Source organism: Anolis sagrei, chromosome 12, assembly GCF_037176765.1.
Source record: "Anolis sagrei isolate rAnoSag1 chromosome 12, rAnoSag1.mat, whole genome shotgun sequence".
NCBI classification, from domain to species: Eukaryota; Metazoa; Chordata; class Lepidosauria; order Squamata; family Dactyloidae; genus Anolis; species Anolis sagrei.
In genome coordinates this window covers 13115466-13142265 of record NC_090032.1, presented here as the reverse complement: position 1 = coordinate 13142265, position 26800 = coordinate 13115466, and the positions used below count along the sequence as shown (strand labels likewise).

The window sequence follows — 26800 nt, the reverse complement described above, 5'->3', positions numbered from 1 at the left end:
GTTTTCTGATGGTCTTTTGCGACCCCTCTGACACCCCCTCAGGGGTCCCAGCACCCAGATTGAGAAACACTGGGGTAAAAAAGACATCACCAGAAAGAGAAGAAAGAGATTTATTATTTCATGGTGGGCCACGGAGGGGGGGATCAAACTTCAGGCCTGCCGCACCACACAAAGCAGCAGCAGCAGCGGAGAATCCCACCTTGGCACCCATCCATCACCATTGATTTCTGAATCCCAGCCCAAGAGATATACTCCAGAGTCTCTGCAGCCGGAGCTGGTTGGGAAAGCAAGGAGGCTGTGGGAAGGCAGCCGGAGATGGACCACAAGGAAAGATCAGCAGCAAAATAACAAAACAAAACAAAAAAAGAGGAAAGGAGAGCTGAGACGTGCTAAGAGAGAAGGGGAGCAGCAGCTCAGCTGTTGCCTTTCCTGGCCACAATCAACACAGCCGAAGGCACCAAACCTGGGGAGGAAACAAGAATATAATTGGGGTGGGCAACAATAACAACAACAATAAACTAAGGAGAAGTAGTCCAGCTAAAGTAGTCCATCTTGCCTCCAGTGTCATCAGTTGGGAGCCCCCCCCCCCCCCCCAGCACTAACCAATGCTCCGAGATCAGAGTGAAGAGAGGGGCCAATTATGGCAAATACAAACTGATAGTATTATAATGTAATACAACTACTAATATACTACTAATAATAATATGATATTATAATTATATATTTTATATTAAATGTAATATTACTAATAATATTACAGTATATAATATTAATATTGTGCTATGGAAATAATTTAATTTATTGTATTTACTTTTTACTTGTAAGCCCTTCAGGATGAGAAGGGCTGCATATAAAATGTCATAAGTAAGTAAGCAAGTAAACAGTATAAGGTTTACATAAGGGAATAAACAGGTTATACACTTATAAGGTATAGGTGTCTTAAACCAAGCCAGCCTTATATTGATACCAATGAATGGAAATGATTTTGAATGCTGTTACCTATACAATAATAAAAGTGAAAATATATGTGTGTGCATGTGGCTGGAGTGTCCTCTTACACAGACAAGCTCCTGCCTCCACAAACACCTACAGCTCCTACCACTCTGGAGACACCAATGGCCCTCCTTCCAGTGACGTTGCAGGTTATAGCGAGCGCCATGAACATGTCCAAAAGCCCTGCCAATGCCCTCCACAAACACCACACAGCCCACCACTCTAGTGAAGGCTTTCATACAGGAACAATTTCACTCTAGATGTTACGTTTTTCCTCCACCACAGACATCCCAGTGTTTCTGACTCTCTCCATTGGTGTAGAATCTGCATGACCCCGCCCACTGCCTCTCCCTTAACCCTTTCCTATTCTTTTTTATGGCACAGCAAACAGAGGAATTGACCAGCAACTGAACATACTAGAGAGGTTTGGGGAGAATTCACCATGATTTATAAGAGTTGTAGGTTCACCTGCAACCTAAGAGCACCCTGAACTCCACCAACAATGGACCTGGAACTTACTTGGCACACAGAACTCCATGACCAACAAAAAATACTGAAGGTCTTTGGTGGAAATTCACCCTTATTTGGGAGAGTTGTATACTGTGGCTCCCCGACTTTGGAACTCATTACCTGGAGAGACCAGGAAAGCCCCTTCACTAGAAACGTTCAAAAAGAACCTTAAAACCTGGCTCTTCTGCTGTGCCTTTGGTGAGTAGGTGCACACCATGACATTTGGCACCCCTAACGTTTTTTGCTACTGGATCACGCACCCTCCAAATGGGAAGTTTAGCCTAACAACTCTGTGTTTTTATGAGTTCCCCGTAAATGTCCTGCTCCTATTTTATCTCATTACAGTCTTTTAATTGTTTTATCCTGTACATGCAGCCCGCCCCTTGTTATCGTTACTGTAATTGTCTTTATTAGAATGTTATTTTATGATTGCCTTTTTTCTTTCCTTCTCTTACGTAATTCTGATGATGTTGTAGTTGCTTGTTGTTTATGTTTCAATTTTATTACTGTATTATTAGTTCATCCACAACCAGAGAAACGGTTGTGATGATGGACCTGGACCAAACTTGGCACATAGTTTGGTCCTCATGACTAACTCAACCTACTGGAGGAGTTTGAGGGGACGGACTCACCATAATGGGAGTTGTAGTTTACCTTATGGCTAGAGAGCACACTGAATCCCACCGATGATGCATCTAGCGCAAACTTGCCTAACATGACAAACTTTAAGTATTGATGGAGTTTCAGGGGGTTGTAGTTCACCCACAAACTTATGCATTTTGTGAATTAAAAATGACTTTTTCAAATAACCCAGGCAACGCTGTGTACCCAAGCTAGTCTATATATAAAAGGCTCATTTTCAAGCTCTGGTACTGTCTGGAGATCCAAGAGAGTGAAGCTTCTCAAACTATATGGAATATTTTACAAACCACTTAAGGCCACAGCAAGAAGCAGAATGTGTCATTCCCAGACTCACCCAACTCCTGCAGCGGTTTCTCCATGTCTTCTTCAGTGAAGACACGGCGGGGGAAGCTGGTGAGGAGGATAAAAGGCTCCTCGGCATCGTCCTTGCGGTTGAGCTCCACATAAAGTCGGACAGCAGCCAGCTGTTCTTTGGCTCTGAATGTCTGAGTGAGGGATGTGCCATCGAGCAGTCTTACCTGCAAAAGAAGCAGATGGTTGTAACGTGCAAGGCGGGCTTGGTTGTATTTTGGAGAGGGAAATACTACTAGATGGTTCATGATAGGTTTCAGACTTGAGTCCTCTTCCCTATCCATCCTTCTGTTCACCCACAAGATGGGAGATTTCAATGTCTTCTTTCACATTTTCAATTAACTAGTTTAAGCATTCAATCTGAAGCTTGAACCAGGGCTGGGATTTGTGTCTATGGCCTTCTAAGAACCCACAGCCTATCATCATCAGTATCATCATCATCAGAGCCCCTGGTGGCGCAGTGGGTTAAACCACTGAGCTGCTGAACTTGCTGATCGAAAGATCAAATGTTCAAATCCGGGGAATGGCATGAGCTCCCACTATTAGCCCAGCTTTTGCCAACCGAGCAGTTTGAAAACATGCAAATGTGAGTATTATTATGATTTATTTATATCCCGCTTTATCGCTCCATACGAAGACTCAAAGCGGCTCACATTCAAAAACATTACAACTTAAAATATACAAAAACACAATAATAAAATGACATCATTACATATTATAATATATTATTAGTAGTATTATATTTATATTACAATATTATTATATATTATATTGTATTATTACTGTATTACATTACATCATAATATTATGTATTATATATATATATATATATATAAGCATAATACAATATTAATATTATATATTATTATACTGTACTATACCATTATACTGCAATATTATTAGTAGTATTGGATTCCAACTCCCACAATGTGGGTATACAGATGATCCCTTGATTGACTTAAGTGCCCAGTTCCAAGAGGACAAAGGCATGGGCCAACTTCAGGACTCCCAACTTTCACAATTCCCAACAGCTGGGTCACTGCTAGTTTTTCGGGCTGCATGGCCATGTTCCAGAAGTATTCTCCATACAGCCCGAAAAACTCACAGCAACTCAGTGATTGCGGCCATGAAAGCCTCTGACAACACAGCCTACCAGCTGTTTGGAACTGTGGGAGTTGTAGTCCAAAACACCTGGAGAGAGTACCGAAGTTGGCCCATGCCTTGTGTAGATGCACTCTTGGATAGAGTTGGCAGCCCAAATACTTTGGGGTAGGTTTCAGATCTCTCCTAGTTTGTATACTCACTATTTACATTTTGTCTGTGGTATCAATAGGTACCGCTCCAGCGGGTAGGTAGCAGCGCTCCATGCAGTCATGCTGGCCACATGGAGGTGTCTACGGACAACGCCGGCTCTTCAGCTTAGAAATTGAAATGAGCACCGATCCCCAGAGACAGACAAGGCTGAACTTAATGTCAGGAGAAAATCCTATCATCATCATCACGCTGTCAAAGGCTTTCATGGCTGGAATCACTGAGTTGCTGTGAGTTTTCTGGGCTGTCTGGCCATGTTCCAGAAGCATTCTCTCCTGATGTTTCACCCACATCAATGGCAGGCATCTTCAGAGGTTTGTTGGAAACTAGGAACATTGGGTTTATATATCTGTGGAAGGTCCAGGGTGGGAGAAAGAACACTTGTCTGTTGGAGGCAGGTGTGAATGTTTCGCTTGGCCACCTTTATTAGTATTGAATAGCCTTACAGTTTCAAACCCTGGCTGCTTTGTGCCTGGGGGACTCTTTTGTTGCGAGGTGTTAGGTAACCCTGATTGTTTCCTGTCTGGAATTCCCCTGTTTTCTCAGTGTTGCTCTTTATTTACTATCTTGATTTTAGAGGTTTTTTAAAATAGTGGTAGCCAGATTTTGTTCATTGTCATGGTTTCTTCCTTTTTGTTGAAATTGTCCACATGCTTCTTGTGGATTTCAGTGGCTTCTCTGTGTAGCCTGACATGGTGGTTGTTAGAGTAGTGTAACGTGCACAGATATCTATAACAACAAATACAAAAACTGCAGATTGCAAAACACAATTTCTATATTACAGGAATTCCTTCATTAAATGTAAGCTCGGGATGCTTGTCTGTTCTTAAGGTGAAAAGCACATGTCTGTGTTTTAGATGGATTTTGGAAGCTGAAATTTCATTATATTGCATTTAACAATATTTGAGTTACTGTTTCTAACATCATGTCCTTGTGAAGAATCTCCTGGTATATAGTAATTGTTATTTTGGAAGCTTAAGTTTCATTGTGTTGACAAAATATTGATAAACAATATTTCATTTATAAACAGTTACTAATTAATCATGTTAATGTTCCCATGTTACATTTAATGAAGAATTTCCTGTAATATAGAAATTGTGTTTTGCAATCTGCTGTTTTTGTATTGGTTGTTAGACTAGCCCAGCATTTCCGTGTTTTGAAATAATATGCTGTGTCTAGGTTGGTTCATCGGGTGCTCTGCTATGACTGACTTCTCTGAATGGTCACTGAAATCCACAGGCATGTGGACAATTTCAACAGAAAGGAGGAAACCATGAAAATGAACATAGACTGGCTTCCAGTATTAAAAAAACTCTAACATCAGGACAGTAAATAAAGAGCAACACTCAGAAAACAGGGGAATTCCAGACATGAAACAACCAGGTTCAGTTAACAAAGGATTCCCCCAGGCAGGAAGCAGCCAAGCTTTGAAGCTGCGATAATAATAATAATATTAATAATATTATTAATAATAATAATCTTTATTTATTACCCTGCCACCATCTCCCCAGTGGGGACTCAGAGCAGCTTACATGAGGCCAAGCCCAAATAACAATTACAATAAAGAAAAACCAAAAACACAAACAGAAAATGCGAACAATAAACAATAATGTCATAGTTACATAAAAATATAACAATAAAAAATGCACAGGCACAATAATAATGGGCGGGCAACATGAAATAATTAAAAGGACAAACTGATTAAAACTAATTAAAAACTCAGGTGAGATAAAAGAGGGAAGCAGGTAATTTATGGAGGAGGGCTCATTTTAGTGGGAGTTGTGGAATCAAGCTTTCCCATGAGGGGGGATGTATACTCCAATGACAGAACTTTGAGGCAGAGCAATAATGTGGGATTATATACCTACTCATCAAAGGCACAGCGGAAGAGCCAGGTTTTAAGGTTCTTTTTGAAGATTTTTAGGGAAGGGGCTTTCCTAATTTCTCCAGGTAGTGAGTTCCAGAGTTGGGGAGCCACAGCAGAAAAGGCTCTCTCCTTTGTACTCACTAGTGGCGAGAGATTGGAGGGCCCGAGATGGTTCATGGAGGGAGATACGGTCACAAAGGTAGGCAGGTCCCAAACTGTTTAGGGCTTTGTAGGTGATAACCTGCACCTTGAATTGGGACCGGAAAATAAACGGCAGCTAGTGAAGCTCCTTAAACAGGGGGGCTAACTGCTTCCTGTAGGTTGCCCCAGTTATTAATCTGGCTGCCGAACGTTGGACAAGTTGTAGTTTCTGGGCCGTCTTCAAGGGTAGCCCCACATAGAGAGCAAGGGCATTCAGTGCTAATCAAGGTGGGCAATTGCAACATTCACAATTGCCTCAAGCAGACAAGAGTTCTTTCTCCCACCCAGGACATTATTCCACAGATATATAAACCCCACTTGCCTAGTGTCCAACAGATCCCTCAACCTCCAAGGATGCCTGCCACAGATGTGGGCATAATGTCAGGAGAGAATGCTTCTGGAACATGGCCAGACAGCCCAGAAAACTCACAGAGACCCAGTGACTCCAGCCATGAAAGCCTTCGACAACACAAGCCACAGGTCTATTTTTCATTCCTCCTGCATCAGACTAACATGGCCCTGGAAATGAAAGCTATACAGGAAAAGAAGCCAGGGAATTACCTGTATCCGGCACTGATCGTATTCCCGCTTGATTGGAGGCTCCTGGCTGGGAGAGGAGGGAACCGGTGTGGGAGCTGCAGGCTCCACTGGGAGAGATTCTTGCGAGGAGCCACCGCCAAACTGGATTGAAATGGGGAGAAGAGAAAGCGTTGCAAATACAAATACAGAATACAAAAATGGAACAGCCCCTTCTCCACTTCTGTGGTTTGACTTTTGGAACAAGTCTTGCCAAGGAAACCCCACTGGGGTGGTCATAAGTAAGAAATAAAGGCACACAACAAAAGTCTTCTAGAGCAGTGTTTCTCAGCCTTGCTAATGCTGCGACCTCTTAACACAGTTCCTCATGTTGTGGTGACCCCCAACCAGGCCAGGATTTTGTTTTGGGGGGGGGGGGGGGAGGCTGAGTTTGGTTTGGGGGGGGGGCTGAGTCTGAGTGAAAGAGGGTCTACCCTAGCAAACCTTTTGTATCGTTACCCCGATAGCCCCATGCATATGGGATATTACATGTAGCCCGCATATTGTTACTGTGCCTGTGTCTATTGTAATTTTTGCATTACTATGTATCCATATGTTTTATGTAATTATGATGTTATTGTTTACTAGCCGTCCCCTGCGTTGCTGTGGCCCACTCTGGGGGTCATGGGGGTTCTGTGTGGGAGTTTTGGCCCAATTCTCTTGTTGGTGGGGTTCAGAATACTCTGTGATTGTAGGTGAACTATAAATCTCAGCAACTACGACTCCCAAATATCAAGATTTTATTTCCCCCAAACTCCACCAGTGTTCACATTTGGGCATATTGAGTATTCGTGTAGAGTTTGGTCCAGATCCATCATTGTTTGAGTCCACAATGATCTCTGGATGTAGGTGAACTACAACTCCAAAACCAAAGGATACTGCCCACAAACCCTTCTAGTGTTTTCTGTTGGTCATGGGAGTTGTTTGGTTCATTGTTTGGTTCAATTCCATAATTGATGGTGTTCAGAATACTCTTTGATTGTAGTTGAACTATAAATCCCAGCAACCACAACTCCCAAATGACAAAATCAAAAAAATTTGAGTGAAGGACATACATTGGGTTGTTAAGTCTATACTGTCCAAATTTGGTGTCAATTCGCCCACTGGTTTTTGAATTATGTTAATCCCACAGAAATATTTGTATTTATATAGATTGTTCACGTTGTGTCTTGGTTTTTCTTTATTGTAATTGTTGTTTTGGGCTTGGCCTCATGTAAGCCGCTCCAAGTCCCCATCGGGGAGATGGTGGCAGAGTATAAATAAAGATTATTATTATTATTATTATTATTATTATTATTATCATTGCTACTTAAGAACTGTGATTTTGCTACTGTTATGAATCGTAATGTAAATATCTGATACGCAGGATGGATTTTCTTTCACTGGACCAAATTTGGCACAAATGCCCCATATGCCCAAATCTGAATACTGGTGTTGTTGGGAGGGGATTCCTTTTGTCATTTGGGAGTTGTAGTTTCTGGGATTTATAGTTCACCTACAATCAAAGAGCATTCTGAACTCCACCAACAATGGAACTGAATCAAACTCGGCACACAGAACTCCCATGATCAGCAGAAAATACAGGAAGGGTGTGATGGACATTAGCCTTGAATTTTGGAGTTGTAGTTCACCTACATCCAGAGAGTACTGTGGACTCAAACAATGATGGATGTGGACCAAACTTGGCATGGATACTCAATATGCCCAAATGTGAACACTGGTGGAGTTTGGGGAAAATAGAACTTGACATTTGGGAGTTGTAGCTGCTGGGATTTAGAGTTCACCTAAATAATCTATATAAATAAAAATGTAATGTTCATTTTTGGGATTAACAGAACTCAAAAACCAGTGGGCCAATTAACACCAAATTTGGACACAATACACCTAACAACAATGTATGTCCTTCACTCAAAAAAATTGGGAGTTGTAGTTTCTGGGATTTATAGTTCACCTACAATCTAAGAGCATTCTGAACCCCACCAATGACAGAATTGGGCCAAACTTTCCACACAGAACCCCCATGACCAACAGAAAATACTCTGTTTTCTGATGGACTTTGGTGACCACTCTGACACCCCCTCACGAACCCCCGGTTGAGAAACCAATAAAAATAAATTTGCTATAAACATTTTTATTTCCTCATTCAAAAGAAGCATAGCGGGCCAAGCTTAGAAGGGTAAAAAATGGAACCGCAGCTCCACATCTCAAAGCTCAACCTCCTGCCCTTTTTTCCTCGCCATTTTCCCCTATTTTCTCCACTTTGCTCACTCACCTTCTTGGCTCTTTCAGCTTTGTCTCGCTCAATCTTCTCTCGCACCCGCTGCCTGTAAAAGTGAACATTTTTAATGAAACACCTGAATTTTAACCAAATTGTGAATACAGGCAGTGTTTGCGGGTGATTGCCCTGGGAATCTGGGAGTTGTAGTTCATCTGCATCCAGGTAGCACTGAACCAAGCTAACGTCTGATCTGGACCACACTTGGCACACAGACCAAAGTGATGGTATTCTCCAAGAGGAAGCAGATACATAAATGGCAACTGGATGGCCATTCAATAGAACAGTGTCACAGCTTTAAGTATCTGGGCATCCACTTCTCATACAATGGTAACTAGAAAAGTCATATAGAGGCAGTCAAACTATCCGCCTGGAGGTCAGCAAAATCAGTTCTAGCCTTTGGGAAAGCAAAGGGGGGTTCCTTGGTATGTCCCACAATTAAGATCTTTGCTGCTAAAATTCTTCCACAATTGTTATATGGAGCAGAAATATGGGGACAGGGCAACACAAAGCAGACTAAATGCATCCAGAATAAGTTTGTAAGAGCCCTCTTAGCCCTTCCGCCTGGAACACCATCTGCCTTGTTAAGGCTTGAATTGGATCTTCCCTCACTTAAGGCCAGAATGCATAAGCTTAACATTTCATATGGGAAGAGACTTCTGGAAATGGAGGATGAGAGTATAACAAAACAATGCTCTTTGGAGCAATATAAGCGAGGAGGTTGGGCTCAACACTGGTTAGCTCTGCTCCACCAATATTTTGATGGGTCAACAACAACCCTAATGCAGTTGAACAAGAAGGGAATTAGAGACAAAATCTTTGAGATGGACGTAATTGACAACTTGCGGACTAGTAAACAGCAGGGTTTCTCCACTTGGTATCCTCTACTAAAGAGTGACCAATATTGCCAACAATATCTTCAAGACTTAACATCTGTAGCCCTTAGGAAAGCATTTACAGCCCTGCACTTTCAAACAATGCCATCAGGCTGGTTAGAGGGAAGAAATAGAGGGATACCTCATGCCCAACGTCTTTGTATTTGTGGGTCCAGGGAAAGAGAGGATTTAACACACTATCTGTTACATTGCCCACTGTATAATGACCCTCGAAACAATCTTTTGGGAGCCCTTTTGGAAGAAAGAGCAGCATGGCAACAGTCAGCAGTTATCTGTGACTTGTTAGCAGATTATTCCAAAAATATAACATTAAAGATTGCCACATTTGCAGTCGCAGCCCGAAAAATCCGAGCCAAACTAGTAAAGTCCACAGCAGAAGCTAGAAATGGAAATTAAGATATTTTGGGGAATGATACAAACCAGACATTTGTAATTGTTATTATGTCACTACTATAATTTTAAAGAGCTAGTATACGGAACTTGTTTTAATACTTGTATTGGAAAATGTTTATTGTACCTTTAAAGGTTGTATATTTTATGTCATGGCCTATGGCTAGTACAATACACCATTCATTCATTCAGACCCAACATGGCCAATTGTAAATAAAGGCCTTGTTATATATATTTTATGATATATAAAATATATATCATTATATATTTTCTAATGGAGCATTCATAAACAACTAAATACAAGACTGGCTTTTTTCTAACAAATAGCATTACTAATCAACTAAACGATATTACCTAACACCCCAAAACAACCAATGCCTTTTTCAAACAACTCGGGCACTGCCAGGTACCCAAGCTAGTCCATAATAAAAGTGAAAATATGTATGTGTGTATATATTCAAGAATAAGCCAACCCAAATATAGGCCAGGGCCTATACCACAGAAAAACTGGGAAAATGTATTGACTCGAGTATAAGCCAAGGGTGGGAAATGCAGCATCTACTGGTCAATTTCAAAATAAAAATAGATAGCAATAAAATTACATTAACTGTTGTTAAAAGGGAAAAAATAGGTCATAGATTATAAGGTCTTCCCTTTCACAGGTGGAACCCCACAACCTCCTCACATGCAGAAGGCCTCATTGTCTCACCGCCCCACACATCCTCACTTGGCCAATTTCTCCTCCAGCTTCTCCTTGCGCCTCTCTTCGGCCAGCTTTTTCATCTCATCCTCTTGCAGCTTCTGGCGGATGAGCGAGAGCTCTTGGCCTTGCTTTCGGCGCTGCTTCTCCCGCTCAATGCTCTCCCTTTTCTCCCGTTCCTCACGTTCCCGCTGTTTCTGAGAGATCAGCTCCATCATCCTGAGGAGGCAAAGCAAGTGGTCTTTGTTCGCTGCTCAGAAAAAAGTGTTCCATGTACACCACTCCAACCATCTTAAAGAAACTCCAATGCTAAGCATGCCATTATTATTATTATGTTGGGACTCAGCCTGTGCGTGAACCTGAGCCTGAATCTCTGATCGTATTGCCTAATGCTGATGCCAATGTTGATGGGCCTAATTTGGATAGTGAGGCTGAAGTGATCAATGAGGATGAGGCTCAAGATGGAGACACTGTGGGCAGTAAAAAGCCTACAGGCTTTGATTTAGAGGCTTCAAGGGAAAAGCCAAGTTCTCATGAGAAAGTTTCTGTGAGACCAAGAGAAGAAAATTCACTCCCTTTTCCTCCTGGCCCAAGCTTGCAAGATAACTTGACATCTGGTTGGGTCAATGATAACAACCGCAGTTTGGAGATAAGCCAGAACCGCAGGGAGGCTCAATGTTTACAATGCCAGCTAGCTTGTAGAGTTTGTCAACAGGTGTAGGTTTAAGACACCTGTGATTATTCTGCATGATTCATTCAATGCTATGTTCACCTGCTTTGCATGGGCAGACCTATGCCAAACAGGGCAGGCATACTCAGCAGTTGAGTAAGACAAGGCCAGGGCTGATGTTCTTATTAATTTTGGGTCTGCACCCCATATGCTTCCAGTTTTTGTTTTGTTTTTTTTGTCGTGTCAGGAGCGACCTGGTGTGAGAGAATTGGCCGTCTGTAAGGACGTTGCCCAGGGGACACCTGGATGATTTTTTGATGTTTTATCATCCTTGTGGGAAGCTTCTCTCATGTCCCCACATGAGAAGCTGGAGCTGATAGAGGGAGCTCATCCGCCTCTCCCCGGATTCAAACCTGTGACCTGTCGGTCTTCAGTCCTGCCGGCACAGGGGTTTAACCCACTGCGCCACCGGGGGCTTCTATGCTTCCAATAAGTTTCCGCAGGATGTTATTGCATGCAGCTACTTTGTGCTTGGTGTTCAAACAGTGTTTCCTATATGCTAGTGTTCGATCTAAGGTAACACCAAGATATTTAGGATGGAAACAATGTTCAAGCTCTTGACCTTCCCAGGTTACTTTCAATTTCCTTTTGGCTTCACGGTTGCGTAGGTGGAAAGCACATACTTGATTAGGCTTCAGGTGGCTATCTTTGTAGTAGCTGGAGAGATCTTTAAGGCATTAGTAAGTTGGATTTTTTAAAGAGGGGGTTAAAGAGAGTGAGGGGGGAGGAAAGCCGTTCGCTCACCCTTTTAATCGCCGTCCTCCTGGTCGCCATTGGGGTTTCTTGCTGTCAAGTGGCAGCAAGAAACCCCGGTGGCAACCACGAGGAGGAAGAGGGAGGTAAAGAGAGCGAGGGGGGAAGGAAGAACCTCCCCCTTGCTCTCTTTACCTCCCTCTTCCTGGTCACCACCGGGGCATACAGTGTTCCCTCACTACATATATACACGCACACATACCGTATATGCTCGAGTATAAGCCAACCCAAATATAAGCCGAGGCACCTAATTTTACCACAAAAAAATGGGAAAATGTATTGACTTGAGTATAAGCCGAGGGTGGGAAATGCAGCAGCGACTGGTAAATTTCAAAATAAAAATAGATACCAATAAAATTACATTTATTGAGGCATCAGTAGGTTAAATATTCAAAAATATTTACATAAAATTGTAATTTAAGATAAAGCTGTCCAACTCTGATTAAAGCATTATTCTAACCTTCTTCAATGTAAATATGCTTATATGTCCTCCAATAATAATAAATAGAGTGAAATAATAAAAATAGAGTAAAATAATAAATGTAATAACAATAATAAATAGAATAAAATAATGAATGTAATAATAACAACAATAATAAAATAATAAATGGAATAATAATAATAACAACAACAAAGTAAAATAATAAATAATATTGACGAGTATAAGCCGGGGGAGACTTTTTCAGCCTAAAAAAAGGACTGAAAAACTAGGCTTATACTCGAGTATATACAGTACATACACACACACACACACACACACATATCTGCTAAACAGCAAGTCCACGGTAAGTGAAAAGCAAAATAGCGACAGAACACTGTACTCATTCCAGTCTCCCTCCCTCCTCTCCCTCTCTCTTTTCATGACGCCAAACGTATCAGGAATAAAAACCACAAAAAATCAACCAAGCCAATAAGACAAGAGCAAAGCGGACAGCAAATCTCCCAAAGCAGACAAGAGCACAAAGCACAGAGGCTGCTCCCTTGAAGTCCTAATGTCCTATTCTGGCGTTATCACTCCCTCTGATACTTGCTCCTAACTCAAAATTCTACTCATATGTCAAAGCTAAAATTGGGCTGAGCAATGGCTCTTAATTCAAAACATTCTTCAGTTGGGACGCTCTTTAAGTCAAGGCTCCACTGTACAAGATACATTGAGCGTCATGATCATTACCTCTTTGTCTGCTCCCGTTTCTCTTCTTCACTCAAAGGGTGCCGGTTGTCTTCCTCAGAAAGTTCATTTAACATGGGTTCTGTAGGGGAGAGAAACCCATAAATTCTCATATCCCTTGGCAAAAGCAAGAAAGCAAATATCAAGAAGTGAACCATGCTATTTTGGATTTAATACTGTACTACAGTGGATGAAATGGGTTGCAGCTGAAAAAAATATTGTGTTCTTGGTCCTAATTGATTTGTTTAGGCCTCTTGGTGATTGAGAGGAGTTAATTCAAAGTAGAATATCCTCTCCTAATACATGAAAAAGTGTATTTTATTTTCAATTGTAACTCATACAGCCAGTGGTTAAGATTGCTGGGGGTTCTGGGAGTTTAAAAAGTAACCTTCCACTGTCCCCTACATAATTACAACTGAAAGAAAGAATCACCTATACCAGTGTTTCTCAACCTGGGGGTCAGGACCCCTGGGGGCTTCACGGTCACGAGGGGTTGCCAGAGGGGTCACCAAAGACCATTAGAAAACACAGTATTTTCTGCTGGTCATGGGGGTTCTGTGTGGGACGTTTGGTCCAATTCTATCATTGGTGGGGTTTAGAATGCTCTTTGATTGTAGGTGAACTATAAATCCCAGCAACTACAGCTCTGAAATGTCAAGATCTATTTTCCCTAAATTCCACCAGTGTGAACATTTGGGCATATTGAGTATTTGTGCTAGGTTTGGTCCAGAGCTATCGTTGTTGAAGTCCATAGTGATCTCTAGATGTAGGTGAACTATAACTCCAAAACTCAATGTCAATGCCCATCAAACCCTTCCAGTATTTTCTGTTGGTCATGGGAGTTCTGTGTGCCAAGTTTGGTTCAATTCCATTGTTGGTGGAGTTAAGAATGCTCTTTGATTGTAGATGAACTATAAATCCTTGCAACTACAACTCTCAAATGACAAAATCAATCCACACCCAACCCCACCAGTATTCAAATTTGGGTGTATTGGGTATTTGTGCCAAATTTCATCCAGTGAATGAAAGTACATCCTGCATATCAGATATTTACGTTATGATTCATAAGAGTAGTAACATTACAGTTATGAAGTAGCAACAAAAATAATTTTATGGTTGGGGGTCACCACAACATGAGGCACTGTATTAAGGGGTCGCAGCATTAGGAAGGTTGAGAACCACTGACCTATACACATAAAAAGTGAAAATATGTATGCGTGTATGTGGCTGGTTTGTCCACTTACATAAAGTAGCTCCTGCTTCCACAAATAGGTACAGCTCCCACTGCTCAGGAGTCACCAAAGGCCTTCCCACTAATGACATTGCAGGTTATAATGAGCACCATGAATATGTACAAGAGCCCTGCCAATGTCCTCCACAAACACCATACTGCCCACCACCCAAGTGAAGGCTTTCATATGGGAACAATTCCATCCTATATTTAATGTGTTTCCTCCACATCCCAGTGTTTCTGACTCCCTCCATTGGTGTGGAATTTGCACGACCCCTCCCACTGCCTCTCCCTTAACCCTTTCCTATTCTTTTCTGTGTCGCACAGCAAACAGAGGAATTGATCAGCATCTGAACATACTAGAGAGTTTGGGGAGAATTCACCATGATTTATAGAAGTTGTAGGTACTGGGATATATAGTTCACCTGCAAACTAAGGGCACTGAACTCCTCCAATGATGGACCTAGAATTAACTTGGCACACAGAACTTGTTGTGGATGAGTCTCTGGGTAGTAGTAACAACAGGGAGCTGGAGACTAGGCAGGCAAAAAGGTCTACCCGGAAGCAAGAATCTATTGAAGAGCAACAGCAGAAGAGAATTCAGCAAATACTTACTGAACCCACCGATGAAGAGTCTTTTGAAAGGTTTGATGGGGATGATGGGTTTGGCAATGAAGCAGATTCTATGAGAAGTGCTGGGAGTGACACTGATGGGGTTGGGGATGAGATGGATTGGACAAAAGTAGCAGAAGTGAGAGAAGTGTGTGAGAAGCCTACAAGTAGTGACACATTCAGAGGGTTTGCTGGGGATGAAACTTGGAGAAATGATGATTTTGTCTACTGTTTGGGGAGATGTAAGTAGAAGCAGGAGAAGGACCTCTTGGCAGGCAAGGCAAAGAGCAGCTCGGGCAGCACAACTGGCAGCTGAGCGTGGGGTGTTGTCTGATTCTAGTTTGGAGGAGAATGCAGGAGGAGCTGAGGGTTGGGCGTTGTCCCATTGCAGCTCAGAGGAAAGTTTGTAATACTATAAGGAGGGTTGGTTACAATGGGGACTTTGTGACTGGCAAAGTGTATGCCAGGTTGCCTGCTATGCTGGGTCATGATTCCTGTGATTCCTGAACTTCATGGACCCTCTTGGGACTTTGCTACTGCTTCAGCTTGGACCTTGGATCACTTCTGGACATCGCATTCGCTCTCCTGCCCTGACCATGGATTGGACGTTTGATGCTGCTGTATCTTGTTTGCTGTGGATGACCCCTGGACCGGCTTGATTATGACTTTACTACACCCTGGAACATGCTCGCTGAAACGATAGCAAGTGTCCTTTCCTTTGCTGTGTATTTTGGTTAGTAGGTTGGGATTTTTAGGACTTTGGGACTCTCTGTTTTGCCTCCTTTTTGACCGGTTGGTCTGTGTTTTGTTTGAGAACACAATTTTGCTGCCGTTAAGCATTTTTTATTCTTTTGAGCTCTACCTTCAATAAACTGTTGTTACTTTGCACTTGGCATCTGTAGCTTCACAGAACCCCTATGAGCAAGAAAAAATACTGGAGGTCTTTGTTCATCTACATCCAGAGCGCACTCTGAGCCCAAACAATGATGGATCTAGACCAAACTTGGCATGTGTACCCAGTATGCCCACTGGTGGGCTTTGAGGGGAATTGGCCTGAACATTTTGGAGTTGTAGGTACTGGGATGTATAGTTCACTTGCAATCAAGGAGCACTCTGAACTCCACCAAAGAATTGGACCAAACTTGGGACACAGAGCCCCCATGACCAGCAAAAAATACTGGAGGTCTTTGGGGAAAATTTACCTTGATTTCAGGGAGCTGTAGTTCATCTACATACAGAGAGCACTGTTAACCCAAACACCGGTGTATCTGGACCAAACTTTGCACACAGACCTGAAATTTGATTACTGGGGGAGTTTGCTAGTTAACCTACATTTCTAGGAGTTGTAGTTCACCCACAACCAGAGAAACTGTGTTCTCCACCAATGATTGACCTGGTCCAAACTTGACACACAGGGGCCAACGTGTGGATCGGTCTCTAATGCTCTACGCATTGAATGTGGGGTCCCACTTGCCCAGCTGGTTTGGGCTTGAGTGCTATCAGTATGCTGGTTTGGGCTTGAGTGCTATCAGTATGCTGATGACACTCAACTCATCCTGAGGATGGAAGGCCGACCAGACCCCATACCCAATAATTTCCATCAATGCCTTGAGGCTGTTACTGGATGGTTGCGTGCCAGCAGGTTGAGGGTAAATCCAGCGAAGACAGAGGTCCTTTGGCTGGGTTGCCTGGACGGAGGAGTGATCTGGTTGCCTACCCTGGATGGCGTGACATTATGCCCTTCATCTTTGGTAAAGAGTCTTTTAGACCCTCTGCTGACAATGGAGGCCCAGGTCTCCGCTGTGAGCAGAGTCGCATTTTTCCATCTGCGTCAGGCTAGGCGTCTGGCTCCCTATCTGTCCAGGGACGACCTGGCCACAGTGATCCAGGCTACGGTCATCTCAAGGTTGGACTACTGTAACGCCCTCTTCATAGGCCTGCCTTTATCGGTGATCCGGAAACTTAAACTAGTGCAAAATGCTGCTGCCCGGCTTCTCGCATGGGTCCCAGCAAGGTGTCATATCACTCCAATCTTGCAGCAACTGCACTGGTTGCCGATTGATTACCTTCAAAGTGCTGATTCTTACCTTTAAGGCCTTATATGGCCTGGGGTCGGAGTACCTGAGGGACCGCCTCACCCCCTACCAACCCCTGAGATCACTCCGTTCAGACGATCAGAATCTCCTTGAAGTTCCCAATTTTAGGACCTTTCACCTGATGCCTACTAGGCGTAGAGCATTCACGGTGGTGCCTCCTTACCTGTGGAATGCCTTGCCGGTGGAAACACGAGCTCTCCGAGACTTACCATCTTTTCGTAGAGCTTGTAAAACTTATTTATTTAGGGTGGCATTTGAATCTTGCTGATTGAAATTTTTCTTTGATTTTAAATGTAATGTATCACATATGTATATTGTAAACCGCTCCGAGCCTTCGGGGAGTGGCAGTATATAAAATTGATAAATAAATAAATAAATAAATAAATAATAAACCCCCATGAGTAACTCAACCTACTGGAGGGGTTTGAGGGGACTGACTCACTATAGCGGGAGTTGTAGTTTACCCTGCAGCCAGAGAGCACACTAAACCTCATCAATGAAGCATCCAGAGCAAACTTGCCCAACATAAAAGACTTTAAGTGCTGATGGAGTTTCTTGGGATTAACCTGGCATGATGGGACTTGTAGTTCACCCATAACCTTATGCATTTTGTACAATGATAAAATTGCCTTTTTCAAATAACGCGGGCAAAGCTGGGTACCCCAGCTAGTGATACATAAATATAACAGAGGCAACAGGATCTCCTTGTTCAACCTTCTACTTTTGCTCTCACCTGAACTACTTTGCACCAACTCAGGCGTTGTTCCCTCAGGGGTTTCTTCTGTGTTCAGTATGTGGTTCTGGGAGGGTACATACGGCTCATCGAGGTCAGGATCATTTTCATGCTCCATCAGCCTGAAAGGTGAAAGAAAAAAGCAGCATTTAGGTGACTGGAAGATTTTAAAAGGACCTGAAGAAGTATCTGTATTAGGAAGAAAGACGCCGAAGTCATACCCACCAATCCATGGCTGATTCTATGCCCTGATTTCCTGTCAGCGCTAGGGCCTTCTCTCTGTGGCAAAGGGGGGAAAGGGCAGAGAAGGTTAAATGAAGCACCTTTGAATGGTACACACAGCAAAGTATTTTTTTTCAAAGGTTCCACATTGCATTATCCATTATTGCAAACCTCAATAGCGGAAATTCTGGTTTACCCCAAAGAAGCAGGAATGGTATTCAATGACTTTGATTCTCATTGGGAATTTTCATCTCCTTTACTGCAATGTGAGAACAATTGCTCATCAAGTTAGTAGGCCAACCAATATCCTGTTGCTCATCTAGTAAGCAAGATTTGCCAGCAAGTATCTGTATTTGACTCATAATTCAAATGTGTTAAAAACAAGGCTCTCATGCAGGCACAAAACTCTGAGTGAGGGATAATGCGTTTTGCATGTATAAAAATATTTATTTAATATTTTTTATTTATTTATATCTATATAAATAAAAATGTAATGTTCGTTTGTGGGATTAACAGAACTCAAAAACCACTGGGGGAATTGACACCAAATTTGGATACAAGACACCTAACAACCCAATCTATGTCCTTCACTCAAAAAAAACCCAACAAAAACAAAAAGCAGAAAGGACTTCTAAACTGCATGTTCACAAAGGAGAAACTGCATGCCAACAAAGAGACCCATGGCCATGTCCCCTCCTCCTTGCGGGAAACAGATGCGCGCGTGCACGGCTACAAACACAAGCGAGAGTGGGCACCATGGGAGTGGAGGAGGAGGTGGAGTGGGGGGAGAGAGGGGGGGTTGGTAAAGTATGTTATATGTTCTGACTTCTTATGGAATTTCTTATGGAATTGCTATTAATGTTGATTGGGTTTCGACATGGAAAATATGGTGGGATGTAATCCGTATCCACCTGCACTTCAGATGCTGGAACTGTTTTTATCCTTAATATAATGATAATATAATCACCTTCACAAGCACAGTTGGTGGGGATGAGACAGAGTCTTCTCAGTGGTGGCCCCTCGGTCGTGGAACTTCCTCCCTAGTGATATCAGGGCAGCCCCCTCCCTCCTAATGTTTAGAAAGAGAGTCAAAACCTGGCTCAGGGAGCAGGCGTTTGAAAAATCGAGCTGTGCAGGAATGTTAGTATGGACTATGTGCAATTTGACTGATCATGTAATTCATTGAAAAGTATTTATTATGCGTATCATGTTTTAATTTTAACCTATGTTTTAACTGATGTTGTATGTTTTAAGGCAGGGGTCCTCAAACTAAGGCCCAGGGGCCCTCCAAGGTCATTTATCTGGCCCTCGCTCAGGGTCAACCAAAGTCTGAAACAACTTGAAAGCACACAGCAACAACAACAATAATCCTATCTCATCAGCCAAAAGCTTCCCATTGAAATACTGAAGTTTTTATTTGTTAAAATTGTTCTTCATTTTAATTTTTGTATTGTTTTTAAGTGTTTTTTGCACTACAAATGAGATATGTGCAGTGCATAGGAATTCATTCATTTTTTTTACAAAATATAATCCGGCCCTCTAACAGTTTGAGGGATTGCGACCTGGCCCTCTGTTTAAAAAGTTTGAGGACCCCTGTTTTAAGGCATTGTGGAGATGAAATTGTAAGCTGCCTTGAGTCCCCCTTGGGGTAGAGAAAGACAAGATATAAGTAAGGTAAATAATAATAATAAATTTTATTTGTACCCCACCACCAATCTCCCCAGAGACTCAGGGCAGCTCACAAAGTGCAGCACATAAAATAAGCAATACATAAACATAAAAAACAATAACAGCATAAAATTACAATTGCAAACACACATAAAAGTATTACATAATAAAATATTAAATTCGTAATATTTTAATATTATGTTACTGTAAGTAAAATTGATTGTTTTCAATTAATGAGCTCAAGTGCCAGGGTGGAGTAAACACTAAGTCCTCAGACTAACCCTTAAAATCTACTCAAGATTAAAGGCTTATTTAAAAAGTCATGTTTTTAAGCTAGATAGGAAAACTTGGAGGGAGGAGGCTAACCTAATCTCTCTAGGGACGGCATTCCAGAGCCAGGGGACCACCACCGAGAAGGCCCGCTCTCTCATTCCCACCAATCGTGCCTGAAACAGTGGTGGGATCAAGAGAGGGGCCTCCCCAGTAGATCTCAGAGATCGTGCCGGTTCATAGAAGGAGATGTGGTCTCAAAGATAGGTTGAATTCAAAGCATATAAGGCTTTATAGGTGATAGCCTGCACTTTGAATTGAGTCTGGAAACTTGTTGGAAGCCAGTGGACCTGCTTTAATAGGGGTATGTTATGCTCCGTATAGCCAGCCCCAGTTAGTAATCTGGCTGCTGATCTTTGCACTAACTGCAGTTTCTGAGCCATCTTCAAAGGCAGCCCCACATAGAGTGCATTGTAGTAGAACAGTTTGGATGTAAGTAAGGCATGGACCACCGTGACTTATTAAATATGATTATCTGTGGGCGAACAGATGGCAACTACTGGATGGCATACATTCTGAATCAGAAACTAGAGCTGACGTGATCTATCCAATGCAATTTTCTGAATCAGCACCCCAAATAACCAAACCGAATCTCAACTTGACCAAAACTGATTCATAACCCTTTTGGTATTAATGTTAGTCCCTGGTCAAAGAAAGGCTGGGAACCACAGATTTAAAATGTGGAGCCAAATATCCCAGTTTGGGATGGACACTCACGCTCTGTTCTGGGGGAAGCCCATCTCAATGAGACTTTCCAAGGCAGTGGCCTCCATGGTCTCTGCAGCCACAAACACTGCTGGCCTCTCTGAAAAGAAATAGCAAAAAGTTATACTATGTAACAAAACTATGTACCATCGCTGGGGGGTTCTGTTCCTGGCTTGAAAGTGTCATTTCCGGCTTAATTGTGTGGTCCTTACTTTCAAAGTAGTTGTTCAAGAATTTAGTTTTTGTAGCTGCCACAAACTTGGTTGAATTAGCGGAGACTCTTATAAAATAGTCATAGGCATGTGTTGTTAAAGGCTTTCATGGCTGGAATCACTGGGTTGCTGTGAGTTTTCCAGGCTGTCTGGCCATGTTCCAAAATCATTCTCTCCTGACATTTTGCCCGCATCTATAGCAGGCATCCGCTTGCCTAGTTTCCAGCAGACCTGACAACCTCTGAGGATGCCTGCCATAGATGTGGGTGAAACATCAGGAGAGAATGCTTCTGGAACATGGCCATACAGCCCGGAAAACAAACAGCAACCCACTATTCATTGAAAAACTATAGCAAACCGTGCTATAGCAGGATGTCTAGGAAAAATAAAGTTTTTGCAGTGGTCTGTTCCATCTGCCCATGCAGTTTCTAAGTGAAGAGAGGGACACCAGGCATGGGCAAATTTGGGCCCTCCAGTGTTTTGGACTTCAACTCCCACAATTCCTAACAACCTCAGACACTTTCCTTTTCCCCCTCACCTTTCCTTCTTCCCTTCCTTCTCTCCTTCCTTCCACCCTTCTTTCCTTCTTCTCTTCCTTCATTCTTTTCTTATTTCCTTCCTTCCATCCTTCTTTCGTACTTCCCTTTCTTTTTCTTCCCTAAGCGGCCTCGGCCCAAATTACCTGTCCAAACGCATCTCCCTCTATGTACCATCGCAGAGATTAAGATCCTCCGGGGAGGCCCTGCTTTCCGTCCCGCCATTGTCACAGGCGCGATTGGTGGGGACGAGAGACAGGGCCTTCTCGGTGATTGCTCCCCACCTATGGAACTCCCTTCCTGGTGAGATCAGGTCGGCCCCCTCCCTCCTGTCCTTTAGAGGGATGGTAAAAACTTGGCTGTGGGACCAAGCTTTCGGGACAGTGCAATGAAGCGACAATGGGAAAGATGACAGGGCCAATTGGATTTGATGCGGATGGCTAGGACGGTTTTAAATTGTGTTATTTTAAATGGTGCATTTTAATATTTAGATAAATGTTTTTAAATGTTTATGTATTGTAACCAGGCATTGAATGTTTGCCATGTATATGTTGTGCTCCGCCCTGAGTCCCCTTCAGGGTGAGAAGTGTTTTAAAAAAAATAATAAAACAGGTCGCAGGTTCTAATCCGGGGAGAGGCGGATGAGCTCCCTCTATCAGTTCCAGCTCTTCATGTGGGGACATGAGAGAAGCCTCCCACAAGGATGATAAAAACATCAAATCATCCAGGCGTCCCCTGAGCAACGTCCTTGCAGATGGCCAATTCTCTCACACCAGAAGCGACAAAACAAACAAACAAGCCCTTCCTTCTCGCCTTTCTTTCCTTCAGCTTAAGTGGATGAGGGGGGAAAGGAAAAGGGCCTGAGGCTGTTAGGAATTGTGGGAGTTGAAGTCCAAAACACCTGCAGTTGGCTCATACCTGCATTAGAGCAAGAGATGAGGGAGGGAGGTGTATGGAGGAAATGGAGGAAGGGAAAAAAGCCACGAAGCAGCAGAGGGTAATAGTATGAAAGCTGGGTCCAGGAGCTCTGAGCATTACGCTCTTTCTGCTTCGCTCCTTCGGGAGCGCTGTTTGCGTTGCAGAACGGAACACAGATATTATAGAAGGAATGTAAGAATTCTTTAATGGTAATACCCGAACCCTAATCCCAACCCAAACCCTAAACCTTACCCTAACCCCTAAGCCTAATTCTAACCCTAATCCTAACCCTTTGTTGTTGTTGCTGTTCATTTGTTCAGTTGCTTCCGACTCTTCGTGACCTCATGGACCATCCCACGCCAGAGCTCCCTATCGGCTGTCACCACCCCCAGCTCCTTCAGAGTCAAGCCAGTCACTTCAAGGGTACTGTCCATCCCTTGGTCGGCCCCTCTTCCACCACCGAGAAGGCCCTCTCCCTCGTCCCCACCAATCACGCCTGCGAATGAGGTGGGAGTTTGAGCAGGGCCTCTCCAGATGATCGAAGGGGTCATGTGGGTTCGTACACAGAAATGCGGTCACGCAGGTAGGAGGGTCCCAAACCGTTTAGGGCAGTGGTTCTCAACCTTTCCGATCCCGCGACCCCTTAATGCAGTTCCTCAGGTTGTGGTGACCCCCAACCATAAAATTATTTTTGTTGCTACTTCATAACTGTCATTTTGCTACTGTTATGAAACATCATGTAAATATCTCAAATGCAGGCTATATTTTCATTCACTGGACCAAATTTGGCACAAATACTGAATACCCCCACATTTGAATATTGGTGGGCTTGGGAGGAGATTGATTCTGTAATTTGGGAGTTGTAGTTTCTAGGATTTATAGTTCACCTACAATCAAAGAGCATTCTGAAATCCACCGACAGTGGAATTGAAGTAAACTTGGCACACAGAACTCCCACGGCCAACAGAAAATGCTGGAAGGGTTTGGTAGCCATTGACCTTGAGTTTGGGAGTTGTAGTTCACCTACATCCAGAGAGCACGGTGGACTCAAACAATGATGGATCTGGACCAAACTTGGCACTAATACTCAACATGCCCAAATGTGAACACTGGTGGAATTTGGGGGAAATAGACCTTGACATTTGGGAGTTGTAGTTGCTGGGATTTATAGTTCACCTACAATCACAGAGCATTCTGAACCCCACCAACAATAGAACTGGGCCATACTTTCTACACAGAACCCCCATGACCAACAGAAAATACTGTATTTTCTGATGGTCTTCAGTGACTCCTCTGACACCCCCTCGTGACCCCTTCAGGGGTCCCGACCCCCAGGTTGAGAAACACTGGTTTAGGGCTTTGTAGGTAAGAACCTGCACCTTGAATTGGGACTGGAAAATGAATGGCAGCCAGTGGAGCTCCTTAAACAGGAGGGTTGACCGCTCCCTGCAAGAAGCACCGGTTAGTAACCTGGCTGCCGCCTGTTGTACCAATTGAAATTTCCAGGCTGTTTTCAAGGGCAGCCCCACATAGAGTGCATTACAGTAATCCAATCTGGAGGTGACTAAGATTGGAGTTAGGTGGAAAAGAGTAGTAGAGTTGCACGTCATCTGCGTAGAGATGGCACCCAACTCCAAAACTCTGGATGACCTCTCCCAGCGGTTTCATGTAGATGTTGGAAAGCACGGGGGACAGAATGGAGCCTTGCGGGACCCCACAGGTCAAAGGCCAGGGGTCCGAGCAGGCGTCTCCCAGGTTCACCAACAACACATCAAAAACAACAAGCAATAATAAAATCACAAGCAATAAACAAAATAAACAATACAATTAATATAACGCATAAGTAGACAATAACACACAAGAATTTAAAAACCTATGGCTGGGCCAAATGTAATAGTTGACACTTTAAAAATAAATGCTGGACATGAACAGAGGGCGCCTCTATTTAGAGAGTTTTCAATCAAAAGTAAAGTGCAACCCAAGGGGGGATTAAAGTGCTTCTCACCCCGCAGAGATTTGGAGGAGACCCCAAGGGCCATCCAGTCCAACCTCATTCTGCCACTCAGAGACGCACAACCCAAGCCCTCCCGACAGATGGCCACCCCGCCTCTTCTCCTCCGCAGAGGGAGACCCCACAGAAGGACTTCCCCCCGGTCCCCGCCAAGCCTTCTCCCTGCCTCCCTCTCTCTCTCCGCACACCTGAATTCCACAGCCAGGCTTCTTCCAAAGCGGGCGCAGCCTCACCGGAAGCGGCAGATCTGTCTCGCGGAAGAGCGAGGGGGGAGCATTGGAGTCACGTGGAGCCATTCAGTCGGAAGAAACTACGGCAACCGCCGAGGGACAAAATGATTTCATAGGTGCTCGGAGATGCAGCCTTTAAACGACGGCGCACGCCACCTAGCGGAGCAAAGATGCATTTACTTGTCTACCTACTTGCACTATCTTGGGAAACTATACACCCAGATTTGTATTTTGTGTGCGGCTCTCTTCCTTCCTTCCTTCCTTCCTTCCTTCCTTCCTTCCTTCCTTCCTTCCTTCCTTCCTTCCTTCCTTCCTTCCTTCCTTCCTTCCTTCCTTCCTTCCTTCCTTCCTTCTTTCTGTTTCTTTCCTTTTTCATAGAATCATAGAATCAAAGAGTTGGAAGAGGCCTCATGGGCCATCCAGTCCAACCCCATTCTGCCAAGAAGCAGGAATATTGCATTCCAATCACCCCTGACAGATGGCCACCCAGCCTCTGCTTAAAAGCTTCCAAAGAAGGAGCCTCCACCACACTCCAAGGCAGAGAGTTCCACTGCTGAACGGCTCTCACAGTCAGGAAGTTCTTCCTAATGTTCAGATGGAATCTCCTCTCTTGTAGTTTGAAGCCATTGTTCCGCGTCCTAGTCTCCAAGGAAGCAGAAAACAAGCTTGCTCCCTCCTCCCTGTGGCTTCCTCTCACGTATTTATACATGGCTATCATATCTCCTCTCAGCCTTCTCTTCTTCAGGCTAAACATGCCCAGTTCCCTAAGCCGCTCCTCATAGGGCTTGTTCTCCAGACCCTTGATCATTTTAGTCGCCCTCCTCTGGACACATTCCAGCTTGTCAATATCTCTCTTGAATTGTGGTGCCCAGAATTGGACACAATATTCCAGATGTGGTCTAACCAAAGCAGAATAGAGGGGTAGCATTACTTCCTTAGATCTAGACACTATGCTCCTATTGATGCAGGCCAAAATCCCATTGGCTTTTTTTGCCGCCACATCACATTGTTGGCTCATGTTTAACTTGTTGTCCACGAGGACTCCAAGATCTTTTTCACACGTACTGCTCTCGAGCCAGGCATTGTCCCCCATTCTGTATCTTTGCATTTCATTTTTTCTGCCAAAGTGGAGTATCTTGCATTTGTCACTGTTGAACTTCATTTTGTTAGTTTTGGCCCATCTCTCTAATCTGTCAAGATCGTTTTGAATCCTGCTCCTGTCCTCTGGAGTCTTGGCTCTCCCTCCCAATTTGGTGTCGTCTGCAATCTTGATGATCCTGCCTTCTAACCCTTCATCTAAGTCGTTAATAAAGATGTTGAACAGGACCGGGCCCAGAACGGAACCCTTCTCTTCTCTCCTTCCTTCCTTCTTCCCTTCCTTCTTTCCTTCCTTCCTTCTCTCCTTCCTTCCTTCCTTCCTTCCTTTCTGTTTCTTCCCTTCTTCCCTTCCTTCTTTCCCTTTTCCTTCCTTATCTCCTTCCTTCCTTCTTCTTTCTTTCATTCTTTTTCTCCTTCCTCCTTCCTTTCTTTTTTCTTTCCTTCCTTCTCTCTTCCCTTCCTTCCTTCTTCCCTTTCTTCTTTTCTTTCTTTCCTTCCTTCCTTTTTTCTTTCTGTTTCTTTCTTTCTTCACTTCCTTCTTTCCTTTTTCCTTCCTTATCTCCTTACTTTTTCTTTCTTTCCTTTCACTCTTTTTCTCCTTCCTTCTTCCTTCCTTCCTTTCTTTTTTCTTTCCTTCCTTCTCTCTTCCCTTCCTTCTTCCCTTCTTTCTTCCTTTTCTTCTTTTTCTTTCCTTCCTTCTTTCATTTTCCCTTCCTTATCTCCTTCCTTTTTTTTCTTTCCTTCCTTCTCTCTTCCCTTCCTTCCTTATTCCATTTCTTTTTCTTTCCTCCTTTCCTTCTTTCTGTTTCTTTCCTTCCTTCTTTCCCTCCTTCTT

The 26800-nt window shown here is 43.4% G+C and overlaps 1 protein-coding gene across 2 annotated transcripts; it reads right to left on the bottom strand.

Moving 5' to 3' along the window:
* Positions 1–94: 94 nt before the first annotated feature.
* UBXN1 (UBX domain protein 1) lies at positions 95–24926 on the bottom strand. Of its 2 annotated transcripts, none has more exons than XM_060758277.2 (10): positions 24826–24926; positions 20973–21060; positions 18261–18314; positions 18036–18157; positions 13367–13445; positions 10740–10931; positions 8724–8775; positions 6437–6556; positions 2480–2663; positions 95–463 (listed from the first exon to the last, which is right to left on the bottom strand). In XM_060758277.2, the coding sequence occupies exons 2-10, from the start codon at positions 21026–21028 to the stop codon at positions 414–416; spliced, it is 909 nt and encodes a 302-aa protein (XP_060614260.2). In that variant the 5' UTR covers positions 21029–21060; positions 24826–24926; the 3' UTR covers positions 95–413. The 2 variants fall into 2 exon arrangements, with proteins under 2 accessions (XP_060614260.2, XP_060614261.2); XM_060758278.2 differs by having other exon boundaries at positions 24871–24894.
* Between the last annotated feature and the right edge of the window lie 1874 nt (positions 24927–26800).

Bases quoted from the DNA above. Each gene is read 5' to 3' on its own strand.
- UBXN1 (XM_060758277.2), bottom strand. From the start codon at position 21,028: ATGGAGGCCACTGCCTTGGAAAGTCTCATTGAGATGGGCTTCCCCCAG. The intron at 8,776-10,739 runs GTGAGGATGTGT...TCACTTTTACAG, and splicing joins CTGGAGGAGAAATTGGCCAA to GCAGCGGGTGCGAGAGAAGA. The intron at 6,557-8,723 runs GTGAGTGAGCAA...ATTTCAATCCAG, and splicing joins AAGCTGAAAGAGCCAAGAAG to TTTGGCGGTGGCTCCTCGCA.